The sequence below is a fragment of the Camelus dromedarius genome, chromosome 9 (assembly GCF_036321535.1).
Source record: "Camelus dromedarius isolate mCamDro1 chromosome 9, mCamDro1.pat, whole genome shotgun sequence".
Lineage (NCBI taxonomy): Eukaryota > Metazoa > Chordata > Mammalia > Artiodactyla > Camelidae > Camelus > Camelus dromedarius.
Genome location: NC_087444.1, coordinates 27056911 through 27071614, shown reverse-complemented (window position 1 = coordinate 27071614; position 14704 = coordinate 27056911). Strand labels below are relative to the sequence as shown.

At 43.1% G+C, this 14704-nt stretch overlaps 1 protein-coding gene across 1 annotated transcript in view; it reads right to left on the bottom strand.

Annotated features, from left to right (window-relative positions):
- CDYL2 (chromodomain Y like 2) overlaps positions 1–14704 on the bottom strand; it is a 150105-nt gene that overhangs the window by 46518 nt on the left and 88883 nt on the right. The window contains exon 2 of the mRNA XM_031458013.2: positions 2608–3196. Coding sequence (XP_031313873.1) covers positions 2608–3196 — 589 coding nt within the window. The remainder of the gene's footprint in view (positions 1–2607; positions 3197–14704) is intronic.

Genomic DNA, 14704 nt, shown 5'->3' with positions numbered 1-14704 from the left:
AACACTATTTCTAACTAGAGTGTTAAAGGCTGACAGTGGTTGGGGTATTTATCACCCCAGTGACCACAAAAGATGTCAGTGCAGGTATGGGGAGACGTACCATCTATGTAACATACGTGTTACTCCTTCCAGTGAGTCAGCCTCAGGCGTCTTCTCAACAATAACCTAGAGACATCCACTCTCAACCTACTGGACAGAAGACTGTCAGTTTCAGAGGAAGCAGTCCTTATCTACCTTTTTAATACTTTAAGCACCTAGCATCGTGATGAACTCTTAGGAAGAACTCCCCCCCGCCACAAAAAAAAAGTATTGAATTGATTTCAATTGACACCTGATATGAAACATAACTGCCACCCCATTTTGCCACAGAGCATGTCTCAAAATGCATAAGAGCCACCTGAGGTGCCTGTTAAAATCCCATCTTCTGGGCTCCACCCCAGACTTGGTGACTCAGACTCTAGGAGATCTGCATTTTAACAAAGTGCCAGGTAATCATACACAGGTGAACGTGAGAAGCACTGCCTTAGCCTCAGGAGAACCTCAAGGATGTGATTAGGCAAAAAGGCCCTTTGGGAACACCCAACACCCAACAAAATAGAGGCAGGTGGCTTCTTCCTCTCTGTCCAGGCACGGACCCAAGTGGAGTAGAGAACATTCAATGTTGGGAAGGGGGAGGGTGTAGCTCAGTGGTAGAACACATGCTTAGCATGCACGAGGCCCTGGGTTCAATCCCCAGTTCCTCCATTGAAACAAACAAACGAAAGAATAACCTTAAAACTGACTATAACTCAATTAAAAAAAAATTTTTTTTAATTGGGGAAAAATGAAGCCAGCAAGAGATCAGAGATGAGAAAGGTCTAGCAAAGCACTGGAAGTGAACAGGGCCACCACTGAGGCCCTCAGGCTCATCTTCGCCTGCTTCCTGCAGTCGTGGGGACCAGATCACAGACCAGGGATGTTGATGAGGCCCAAGGATGGAGAGCACACGGCTAGCAGCCTTGCCCCCTCCAGAAAGGTGCATGGAAGAGAAGTGCACCTCATCTCAACCTTTCTCCAAATCTGCTTCTCTCTCCGCCGTACACTCTGGCAGCTACAATCAGCACACCATCCTACCTCACATCCTGCACAGGGCAGGGGGCTGATACCAGCCAGGGTGCCGGCAATCATGCCCAGATTTCTTGAGTCTGCACCCAAGGAGCCTCAAAAGCTCCCCTTCCTGAGACAGGGAATCCCTCCACCGCCGGCAGCTGTCACAGGAACGTCAGACACCGATGTTTGTGCCAGGCCTCATTTGCACAAGCCCACTCCTCCCCGAGAGATGGGTTTTTAAAACAAACAGCTTTTACATATGTTAGCAGGCAGAGTCATGTCAGCATCAGGGATCCCCAGATGGAAACGTGAGCCAATGTGGGGCAGAGACTGCTAAATAAATCCTGTTTGGGTGAAATTCCTCTCTCTGGAGAAAGAGCAACCCCAAAGCGGATTCCTCGGATTACCCAGCAAGGATCCCTAAAGACGGCAGGCTCTCCCCAGCCAGGCATGCCCTGAGTACTCGGAACTGAAATAAATATCCCTCTAACGTGCATTTGCATCCATCACCCCATCCCTCTGGGAACTCTTCCAGCCCGTCCCACCTGTGTCCCGGCACCCCTAACCCCATACACACTCTGGTTCCTTCCAAGACATCAGATGCCCCTACTTTGTAGGGCACAGGTTGTCCACACTTGCACAGAATTTCCTGACATCCCAAGGCTCAGGGCTTTGGCAGCTAAAGAGAAAAATACACCCCAGAGACACACAGGTAGCTGAGAAACGAGGGAGGGCAGGTAACAGGTACAGACCCATAACCTGGAAGACTTGGGCCACTAAGGACTCAGTCAAGAAGCACTTTTGACTACTGAGGAAATGTCAGATTTAGGAGCTTTAAATACCTGGGTCTTGCCTCCTCTTTCCTAAGTTTTCCTGTGGGGACTTGGTAAGAGGGAGGAACTCCATAAACTTGACTGTTTGGTTCCAGTTTGTACCAAGAAGGTGCAAACCAAAAGAATGAGCCTAGGATGGGGTCCGGGCAACATGTAGGACCTCGTATAGACATGGGGCCAGGTCATGCATGCCAGCCAGAGATGAGGGCCAGGAGCCTCCAGCTTAAGGACCAGTTTGGAGAATTTCAAGTCCAAAGTGGGTCTGAGATGGAGGAGATGTGGGTGACAGTGCTGGGGGCACACTGAGACAGAAAGCAAAGGCTCTGGGAGGTGTGTGCTGCCTGGAATGGCACTGGTCCCCCAGGGACAGGAGTCTTTGGTTCTGGGGGAGTGAGGACCTGAGCTGCCCTCAGGGCAGGGGCTGCAGAGTGGTTACCATGGCCTTGGGTGTGTTTGAGTGCAGAGATTTCTGATCCGTGGCAGGCCTTGGCTAAAGCATCAATGGCTGGGCCCCCCACATGCACACATGTCTGTGACCAGCATGGGCTCGCATGGCCCTAGTGAGAGAGACCAAGGGAGAATTACCACCTGGCCAAGAGTCAGGGATGGGGGAGGGGGTCTTAGGTCTTTCCCTAGGCTGCCCACAAAGCCCCACTGCCACGCGAGAGGAAGACCAGCCACGTACCGAGCCCGTTCTCCGCCAGCGCCGCATGGGTCACGTCGCAGTCCCCCAGGTCCTGCTCTCCGACCTCATTCAGATCCAAGCCAGCCTGGTGGGACCCGTTTCCAAAGTGCCTCTCTTCCTTCTCCGAGACAGCGTCCCCATTTTCCATCCCATTCTGAGCCTTCTTCAGGGGCATTATCTGCAGACCACTGGGGGTAGTCCTGTAAGACACCGTCTTGGTGGCCCTGTCGCCTCCCGCAGGGAGCTTGGCTGAATAGCCTTTCTTCGGCTTGGAAAGGGATGGGTTGATTCGCTTCCGTTTATGGGAAGTCCCTTTGCTCTTTCCCGATTCGGAGGGTCTGTGGGAGAGTTTCTCGACCGACGAGCCTCGGCCGTCACGCAGGAGCTTGGAGGCACTGGCCTGCTTCCCTGACTTGAGCCGCTTGTCCTTGGACAGGTGCAGCCCGTTGAATTCGTCGATGAATTCCTCACAGTGCAAGAGGTGGTGCTCCGGCTCCCACGTGTCCTCCGTGCTCCCGTAGCCTTTCCACCGGATCAGATACTCCCATTTTCCTTTCTTGTTCTTCCTCTTGTCCACGATCCTTTCCACCTGGGACATGAGAGGAGCATCAGAGAAGAGAGAGAGGAAGAAAGAGAGAGGGGAAAAATCAGTCCCAGGCAGCTAGAGCAACACAAGGCCCTCAGGATAGAAGCATCTGCCCTGACCCTGGGCCGAGCTGTTCCTGACACTTCCAGGAGCCTTCAAGAAGGCTGGTCTGTCTGAGGACATCCTTGAATGGAACCAAAGGTGCGTGGTGGTTCCCATGACCACCGGACGCGTGCCCAGGGGTTGCATCTACATGCCTATCCAAGCTGACTCTTACGTCACATCACACTGCAAGCGTTCACCAAAGACCCGTAGTCTTTTCATTGAGCTTCAAAGACCCATTTGGTGTGGGGCTTTCACCCTTACTCATACTAAGCAACACTGAGCATCTATACGGCAGGCGCTGTGCTAATGTGTCCTTACAGCAACACCAACGATGAGGAACATCCCCTGTGCACGTGTGAGGCGGACACGGTACTAAATGCTGGGCATGGACGCTCCCATTTCATTTTCTCCTCTTATTTCATTTTCAACCTGATGTGGTAGCTACTCTTTCTACCCTCCACTTTACAGTGAGGGAGATGGGGCTCAGAGAAATTAAGTCACACAACTGAGTTCCAAGCTGGTAAGGACAGAGCTGGGATTTGACCACTCTCAGCCCAGATTTACTGTCTTAATTACTAGGATGTACCAACTCTCTGAACTACAAAATCTGCCGTATTAACCAAAAATGACCTGAATCGACAGAGCCCAATTTCCCCCATTCAGCATCCCCAGCTGCAACACAGCGAGTGCAGCTGTGAGACAATGTGATGGGTAACATCTGTTGAGGGCCTACTATGGACCCTGCACAACCCTACAAGGGGGACATTATCACCACTTCTGTGTGACAGATGAGGGATTAAGTATGGATTAAGTATGAGGCAACCTGCCTACAATGCAGGGCAAAGAGATGATGGAAGTGAGCTCTGAACTCATATCTGGATTCAAAGCCACGTGCTACTGTCTATGTACCTTCAACAGTAAGGACATCTCCCCTGTCTTCAAGCACTATCATGGAAAATGCCAGCCCCAAGTCTAATCACTGGTGAATCAGGGTGAAAGGTATGTGAGAGTTCATTTATTATTCTTTCGACTTTGCTACAGATTTGAAATTTTTTAACCAAAAAAAAAAAAAAAAAAAAAGACGGAAAATTCCCAATGCTCTACCAAAAAAAAAAAAAAAAAAAGCTAAATTTCAATGAAAAAGTAAACAACTGTAGTCAACAGTTTATTATATTTCAATGTCAACATTACATATTTTTCTAGGATGGAATTTTGACCCAATGAAATTAAGTAATAAGTGAGGAATATGCCCTCGAAACTCATGAAAAGAAAAACAATACGAGAGGGGAGAAGTGGTTACAGTTATAGTCGATAATTGTTAAAGATGGGTAACGTGTACATGGCAGTTCGTTATATGACTGTTTATGTTTGTATGTTGGAATTTTTACATGCTTAAATTTTTCTGTAATAAAAAGTGAAAAACTCTGAAAAGTGAGATTGCCTCCCAATGTTCTATGTACAACAGAGGCTATGCAAAATAATTAAATGACTTCCATTGCTTTGCACTTAATAAATACCTAAGCAGCTAGGCCATGCTGCCTCTTTATAATACGGCTTCTTCACAGACAGTTTAAATTGTTTCCTTAATTGATTTATCTCAAATCAAATTGGCCTATTTCTATTAAAATTTCTTTCCTTATAAAATGCTCTGGGAATATCTGTTTTAGATTTATTACATAATTTTTAGATGTATCACACAAACTCTATAATAGCTTGAAAAAGTAAAATCATGCCAAACTAATCCAACTTCCAATCTTTGAATCAAGGAATGGGGCTGGTTGGGTATCCATTTGTGATTAATGCTGCAGAAAGTCAAGAGTGCTTCTGGAGGAGCCTGAAGCTCTTTGCACATATGCAGGACTTTGAAGGGGGAAACCCTCTGCAGGTTTAGAGAAGAAGAAAAGTGAACAAGCAACATGACACTGCCAGAAATAGCAAGATTCCAGAAAAGGCCAACCTACGAGTGTCAGGAGGAAGCCCAGATATGTCTAAGGGATATGAGCTAAGGGATTTGTGTTGGCATGGAGGTCTCTAGCTTCAAAAAGCATGTGCTTGGCTCCCAGAATGGAGAAACTACTTCCCCAGGATCAAGCAGAAAACCATATTAGACAACCAACCAACACAATGGATACGTAGGTGGGCGGGTAGGTGGGTGGAAGGATGGATGGATGAATGGAAAAATGGATGGTTGGTAGATGGATGAACAGATGTGTGAATAGTGGGATAGGCAAGTGGGTGGGTAGCTGGATGGATGAACAGATGATAAGAGTGGGATGGGTCGGTGAATGGAAAGATCTATAAACAGGCAGAGGACTGGATGGATGGGGGTAGGGGGATGGATGAAAGGGCCAGTAGAGAGGTGAGTTCAGGAACAGATGGGTGGATGGATGGACGGTGCACACACATCAAAATGACCTTAGTATAGTATTTAAGAACAGGCTATGGAGAGAGACTGGTTTAAATCTCCTGCAATGGAGTCCTTTGTTCTTGAACAAGTTACTAAAGCTCTTTAGGCCTCAGGTGACTCATCTAGCAAGAGGGGAACACAGCACCTACTTCATAGGGTGGTTGTGGAGAATATCCAAAAAAAGGAGTTTAGCACTCTATAGGGAAGGCCACTTAATCCTGTATATCCTCCTGTGAATAAATACAAACCTGCGTGGTACCTAAAAACAATGCTTCCACCCCTTGCAGAATATGACCCCCCACTTTAGGATATTTAACCCCTCCCTGGGAAGAAGGGAGAGTCCATCTACTTAAACACTCCTTCTTAAATTAACGCAATACAACAATGAACAGTATTCACAGGACCATCCCTAGTAGCCTGATTTCCAGGGCGAGGGCAGAAACTATCAGCTCGCCACTTTCCATCCACACGACCCTGGGCAAGCCGCCCAACCTCTCTGGGCCTCAGCGTCCCCAGGTGTAAAGCAGAACTAGTAACAGTAATAATAGCAGCTTCCAGCAAGGCTGTTGGGAGAGGTGAAAGGACTGAAGTGTCAGGGGGAAAGTAAAGTGTCCTGACCACCACAAAGCACCACAAGATGAGTGAAATGGCTCTGAGATGCGTGAAATGCCAGTTGACAAAAGTGCTTTTATAAACATTATTTCTTCCACAGTTAAAACATTTTAAAGAAAACAATTTTTTTTTCAGGTTCAGAAAAACAACCGCCTTTTCTGAAAGACCACAATGCCCACAAGGAGCTCCAGGAGAACAGAACCTCCCATAAGACTCTGAATGCGCCACCTCCTAGGGCCTAATCTCCTTCTCTGCATCCCTGGATGGGTTTTCTGACCCTCCTTTCCTCTTCTCCTCAGGAGAGTCTCAAACAGAACCAGAGCTCTAATCTGTTTTGTTGATAACAAAAGCCCACGTTATTTAGAACCTGATCTTGCGTGCGACTGCAACACTCTGTCTAGAAATCCTTTCTTTCCCTTAAGCTCCTCCAACCTCCTCCACTATCCCCTAACTCGTCACAGGCGCTGAAAACAGAGAGCTAGGCCCCCGGGTGCTGGCAGCTCTGCTTCTGATGCCCCACCAGGCACAGGCCTCGGGCACTACCTAAAGCTCAGCCCCTCCAAATCGACACATTCATTAATTCCCTTCTCCCACAGTTACTAATGAACACACAAATGATACTAAAAACTCATGCACTGCTAGCTTCTCTTTTAAAAGACAAGCAATCTGAGGCCCTGAACAATTCCTTAGAGTTCAACCAAATCATTAACATCTTCTCTCTGTGATCCCGGCTAATACCAATGCTGGTCTACCGCTGGTGGGCAGGGACATTCTGAGGTAATTATTGCCAGTGCCACGATGACAAATGATGGCCACCTCATTAGGAATAAGGATGATGACAATCACCTTTAGTGGCACATGCTAAGCTCCAGGAACTGTGTTAAGAACTTATAAAGTGTTAGCTTTCACCTTTATACCCAAGCTTTCTGCTGGGCATTATTCTCACTACGGACAGGTGAGGAAGTTGAGGCTCAGAGAAGGTAGGTAACTTCCCCTCCATCCCACAGTCCGGTAGGTGGTTAGCCGAGATTGGAACCCTAGTTATCTGACTCCCCACCATGTTCTTAGCCACTTGGCTATACCTCACCAGCGGGAAGCCACCAGGACCCAGCAAGCAAGGTGCCAACCGTGTGGGTGAGCCAAGCACGGAAACAAGCACTGAAGAAAGAAATGGTTTCATGAAGTCATTCAACCAACACTCCAATGCATGTCGACATGCGAGACACCGCAGACCATGGTGAACCCAGGGACCGCCATCCAGGTTCATGGGCACACAGCACTTCAATGAGTGAGCACAAAGTAAGAATCACGGAAAGGGCTCTGATGGTGAAGAGAAAGGTGCTGTGAGGAAGAATGGCTCCTGCAAATTGGATGGACAGGGAGGTCCCTCCTAGAAGGAACAATTTAAGTTAAGACTGAATGGGGCCTTCAGAGACTGAATGGACCAGTGAGAGGCCTCTTCAGTCCGAAGGACAGCTTTCTCAGCTTCCCTTGGCAGGCTGACCATTCATCCAGCATTTTCTAAGTGCCAGCCACTGTTGCTCGTGATCCCTATATGTTAACATTATATATGTATTAACTCACTTAATCTCCAAAATACCCCAACGAGGTGAGTAATTTCATTCTCTTTTTTATAGAAGACATAAAGGAGGCACCTAGAGGTTAAGGACCTTGGCCAAGACCCCACATCTGACAAGAGACCAAAGACTTGGTCCAATGCATCCTGGCTCCAGACCCCAAGCTTTCAATGGGGACACCATACCCACTCCCACTCCTGCACAGCGAGCCCAACCCGACTGAGGCTGATGGTGTACCTGCAGCTTCAGATGCTCCCCCAACTCCTGCCAGGTCACAGAAAACTACGGCACCTTCACATGGTTTAAAAGCAGCCTCCTGAGCTTGACTCTCCTGGGATCCCTGAGCATGCCACGTGGGCCTCCCTCCCGTCCTGCTCCAACTCTCCACTGGTTTAAAGGGACACAGACTAATCAGCAGTCATATTCCCCATCCCAGCTTCCCACCAAACCAAACAGGTATAAAACAACAACAGCTCGGGAACCTAGGACTACCGATCAAATTCTCGAAGGGACGCCCCTCACACCAGATGGCGCTGGATTGAGAAACTGTGGGTCACCAGTACATGTCTTAATGTCTGACTGCAAAGAACAAGGCCAAAAAGGAATAAAGGAAGATGGTGTCCACGCCTGCTATCTGCCCACACATGCACCAGAGCAGCCAGCCCGGGACATTCCTCTGATTCTGGGCCTTAGAACCCACCCCGACGAGGACCTCTCTTTCTGCATCCTTTCAACATCCTGGGATAGGCTCCCATCATTACGACTTGGGTCACAAAGTCCTCGGGAAGAATAAAGAAGGAACAAGCTCTGGGAACAACAAGGTATGGACGGTTTCAGATCCAGAAGGCTATAGGGGCTTCAGATCGTCTGGTCAGAGAAGAAGGCAGTAGGAACAGGTGGCATTTCCCACTCAGTCCAATCAAAACTACATTAAGGAAACAGCCAACAGACCAAGAAGTTCAGCTCAGAGCCAGGAAGGTCAAGCTAGCTTCTAGGGGAGGATCTGCAGCATCCAAGTGACGAGGCCCCAAAATTCCCATATCCACTCTACCAGGAAACACTAAGCCAGAGAGACCTCTCTTTGATCAAGAACACACAGACAACAGCTGGTAACAGCAGCATCATCACAGGATGTATTTATAAAAACTTCTAAAACATATCAGAACATGATCATAACTAAAAATTCTCAGCAAAATCACACTAAGAAAAATTTGTGTCATGTTTTCAAAGACTACAGAAAATATGACCTCTGTTTCTAAAAGAAAGGAGGAAAAAAGATAAACAGTGAAATGAAATCAATAAGTGGAGAAGGGAACTGAATTGAAAGAAGACTCATTTACATAAAAAAGGAGGTATAAGGAAACCAAAGAAAGAAACACAGGCAAAGAAAGAAAATTCCCACTGGAACCAGGAAAGGACAGAGCCAACATGCAGAAAATCAAGTCAGTGATGTAGACAACATACTTGAAAGGCTCTCCAAGAACACAGAAGAAAAGGACACAGAGGTTTTTAAAGAAAACATTAAGGAAAATGAGAGCAGATATCCAGGAGAGTTTAACAGAGACTCAACCAATGTAAGTCTGGCAAGGGGAGAAAATAGAAATGAGATGAGAACACTAACAAGGCATACCAGAAGAGATCTCTGTGTGAGTCTGCAGGCCAAAAAAAGATCTCAGTGATGGGGGAAGCAGAGGTTGAGAACAAACAAACTCTATTTTTATTCTAACAAAACTTCTTAATTAAAAAAAATTAAACTCCCCAACCTTAAATCCCAACCTCTCCCCATCCAAAATGGTACACAAGTTGAAAAAATAAATACTGTGAACTTAAGAATTCTAAAACCAGTCAGGTAGACCTTCAGGTAAGAAGGAAAGAGGAGGACATTTCGTTTGTTAAGGAGCAAAATATAAATTAACCCATTTTAAAAATAAGCCTGGAGGATCTTGTAATGCCAGAAAATAAGAAAGGGTTCAATCACTCAGTCAGCAGATCAATAAATCTCAAATGATGGGGGAATGCAAAAGGAGCCAACCAAAGATCTCCCAGTGGCCAAAGCTGGAACAATTTGAATAAGAAAATAAATAGTGAGTGTGGAGAAAAAGGAACCCTCCTACACTGTTGGTGGGAGTGTAAATTGGTGCAGCTACTATGGAGATTCCTTCAAAAACTAAAAACAGATTTAATGCAACATCTGACCCAGCAATCCCAGTCCTGGGCATATATCCAGAGAAAATTCCAATTTGGAAAGATACATGTACCCTAATGTTTCATAGCAGCACTATTTACAATAGCCAAAACATGGAAGTACCTAAATGTCCATCGACATATGAATAGATAAGGAAGATGTGGTATATATATTGCGTGTGTGTGTATGTAATATTCCATTGTATATATATGTAAATATATACAATGGAATATTACTCAGCCATAAAAAATAACTAAATATGACATTTCCAGCAACATGGGTAGACCTAGAAATAATGATATCAAGTGAAGTAAGTCAGACAGAGGAAGATAAATTCCATATAATATTACTTATATGTGGAATCTAAAAAAAAAATGATACAAATGAACTCATTTACAAAACAGAGACTCACAGACATAGAAAACAAACTTATGGTTACCAAAGGGGAAAGCAGGGGGTGTGGGGAGGGATAAATTAGGAGTTTGGGATTAACATATACGTACTCCTATATATAAACAGATAAACAGCAAAGATCTACTGAATAGCACAGGGAACTATATTCAATATCTTGTAATAACCTATAATGGAAAGGATCTGAAAGAGAATATATATATAAAACTGAATCACTTTGCTGTACACCTGAAACTAACACAACATTGTATGTTAACTATACTTCACTTTAGAAACAGTTATAAAAAGTAATAAATAAATAGTGATAGTACTATACTTACAATCTAAAGAATAAAATACATATCCGTGAGTTCACCTGATTGCAAATAAATGAATTATCAGAAGTTGGCCCATTTTAAAAATGAAGATTCACTGGAACATACCCCCACTCATTCATTTATGTGTTATCTATGATGCTGCAGGATACAAGAGTAGAGCTAGTCATGTAACAGAGACTACGTGGCCCACAAAGACGAAAATATTTGCTTTCTGGTCCATTATGGAAAGTTTGCTGACTCTGGACTACATAAACAAATGGGGGAGAAGGCACAAAAATTCCTTATAGAAGAATTCCAAATAGTAAACCTAAAAAAGAATAAGGGAAATAGAGAAGTCACCATTAGAGCACCACAGGAATAACTTCTACAGACAAGACCCACGGATGGATGCTAAAATTAATGGGTAGAACTTTAAAGGGAAATAGGATATTTGCATACTCTCAAAATATCTCCCCCAACACATCTACTAACTGCGACAGCAGTTTTAACAGATGCCTACCAACTGATACCCCTCCTAGGAGGTGGAGCCTAATTCCTCTCCCCTTCAGTGACTGGACTTAGAATGACCCCTTTCTAACAAATAGAGTATGCAAAGCAAAAAAAGAGCAACTGTACAGTGGAGAAAACTAGCCAACACCTGTGATCGAGGTTACATCATCTGTGATAAATTGTGCTGATGTCACATACATTCTGATATGAGCCACTGAGAAGGGCACTTCCCCTCTGTGGTATAATCTCCCAAACGTATAAGCTAATGATTAAATATCAAACTCAAATTGGGGCACAGTCTACAAAACACTTCCGGTGCTCTGGAAAAGTGTCAAGGTCACGAAAGACAAGAAGACTAAGATGTTGCCTTAGACTGGAGGTGACTGAGGAAAAGGTAATAACTACATGCAATGTGGTAACGTGGACTGGATCCTAAAAGAGAAAAGGATGTTTATGGAAACACTGGTAAATCCTAACAAAGTCTGTAGGTTAGTTTACAGTTTCACATTTTATAAATGCACATGGTGTAAGATGTAAATTATCATAAAAACTGGTTAAGGGGTATATGGAAACTCTTCTGAAAATCCATAATTATTTCAAGGTTCTTTTAAAGTACAATGGCAGGTTATACTAAAACTAAAAAAAAAAAGCATCTGAGTAATACTAACAACAATCATAAAACCTGACAATTCTAAGTACTCACTGTATATTTACTCAGTGATAAAAGTTCAAAGAAATAACAAAAATATATCAGGCAGGATCAAACCTTATAAAGAATATCAAAGTAAAACTGAGGAGCAAAACGTGTTAAATAAGAAAGGAGGATTTTTTAATTAAAAAATACTAAATACACAGTAGTATGAACTTTTCTGCGTCAAAAAAAAAAACTTACAAAAATTCAACAGAAAATTGGTAGAAACAATTTGAACTGAAGACTTAAACTCAATACTTTCAGACCAAGACAGCTCAAGCAGATGAATAATATGGATATAAAGACATATTACTTGTTGATAAATATGATGGTTGATCAAGTAAATATTGCATATGTTTGTATAGACACAAACTTTTAACTGCATAATTTGTAAGAAAAAAAATAAACTCTACAAAATGTAAAGAAAATCATACATGGAACACTTTTAAAAACTGATTAAATACTAAAATATCAGAGGAAAAAAACTCTAATGAATGCCAAAGAAGAAGATATTGTACAGGCTGGGATCTCTAAATACATACAATGCTATAGGACAAGATAATATAATTTAAAAAAAAAATCCCAGCCACTTATAAATGAAAAAGTGACCCAAGTAACCATCAAATAAAGAATGAAGAAAAAATTACAATAACAATTAAAAAAAAACTAAAAGAGAAAATGAGTACACACATACATCAAACAGTTGGGATGCAGAAGGAAAGAAGGAAGGAAGGAGTTAAACATCCATCCTGAGTAATCAGTAAAACACTCTTGGGAAGAAAGAGGAGAGAATAAATACCAAAGTAGGAATTAATAAACTAGAAAATATAAAAAAGCTGAACCTGCTGACATTCAAAAACTGATTCTTGAAATAAAGAGCAAAAATGGCAGACTAGACAGCTCCAAGGGGTCGTTTCTCCACAGAAACACTGAAAAATCAAGCAAGAACATCAGAATCAACATTTTTAGAATTCTGGGGGAAAAAAGTTCATAGTGACCAAACTGAAAGCTGAATCAAGAAAAACGCAACTCAAAAATAGTAGGAAAGCTCTATGTCAGTTTTACTTACCCTTGCACCTCCCACTCCCCAGCTCAGCAGCAGTGCTGAATAAAGCAGCCCACATTCCAAGATGGAACCATATAGTCCTTGGTTCTGGGGGGAGCAGGGCAAACCTCATTCTCAAAGAATTGTGTTTGTTCTAACTTGTTTCGGGGTTATCGGAAGAACAGACACAAGCGCTTCTTTTTGTTTTGCTCACAGCTTACCCAGGTTGGAAAAATGGCTATGCAGAGTCATTCTTGCAAAACAATGTAAGCAAATGAACAATGTGCTGCCAACTAGGGCAAAAGAGTACAGCTGAGAAAAACAACAGATGCTCCAAAAGCCTGGAAAGAAAAGATGGAGAGTTTCCTTGGGAAATTAGGGCATTCAAAAAAGTCTGTGTGTACCAGGAAATGTAGATGCCTAAGGCAGGATGCATGTTCAGAAAAGAATCAAGAACATTTTCACCTAAAGCATTCACTTCTGGCTAATCTCTAGGCTTAGCGCATGCAGGAAGTGAAAACTAAGGTAGAGTTGTAAATGTCCTGCCTAAGCACTGAACTAATGTCCCAATACAGAGCCAACCTGGAAAGCTGGAGAGAAGCTTATTTCCTCCCTCCCTCTTTTCCTTCCTTTATTTCCATTCTTTATTTTTTATTTATTTCTCCTGATGTGCAAGGAAATCTATTACAACTAGGTCAACACAAGCTAAAGGAACAGAGATTTCACAGATAACACATGACAAAGAATACAGACTTTACAAAAATAGTTTAGAAAAGTCTCTAAACAAACAGCAACAGTCCACAACAAGCAACAAAAACAAACCCTGGCAAGGGGGGAAAGTCTAATTTCCAGAGTTACAACATTATAATATTCAGACTGTCTAGACTTCAACAAAAAATTATGAAATGTTCAAAGAAATTAGAAATATGGCCCATTCACAGAAGAAATTAACAGAAATTTTCCCTAAGGAAGGAAACACACTGAACTTACTAGACAAAAGCTTTAAGTCAACTATCTTAAGTATGCTCAAAGTGCTAGAGAAAACCATGGACAAAGAGTTAAAGTAAGCCAGGGTAGCAATGTCTCCACAAATAGAAAACATCAATAAACACATAAAAATTATAAAAAGGAATCAAAGAAATCTGGGAGAGGAAAAGAACAATAACTTAAATGAAAATTTCACTAGAGTTTCAATAGAAGACGTGAACAGACAGAAGAAAGAATCAACAAATCTGAAGATAGTTCAGTTGAAATTACCCAATCTGGCCCTTTTTCACTCCTTCCTCTTTGGAGACAGCCCACACTCTGTCTATGGAGTGTGTACCTACTTTTACTCTAAATCTGAGCACCCAACTCCCACACCTCTTTCCTTACCTTCCTCTTGCCTTTCAAAACAGCCTACACTCTATGCAGTATGTATCTCTCTAAATAAATCTAACTTTATTCAAAAAAAGAAAGAAAGAAAGAAACAAACAAACAAACAAAGAAGAAATTATCCAGTCTGAGAAGCAGAAAGGAAAAATAAATAAAGAAAAATAAACATAGCCTAAGAGACCTATGGGACACCGTCAAGAGAAACAACATATATAATATAATGGGAGTTCCAGAAAAAGAGGAAAAAAGAGAAAAGGGCAGAAAGAAAGTTTGAAGAACTAATGGCCATAATTTTCCA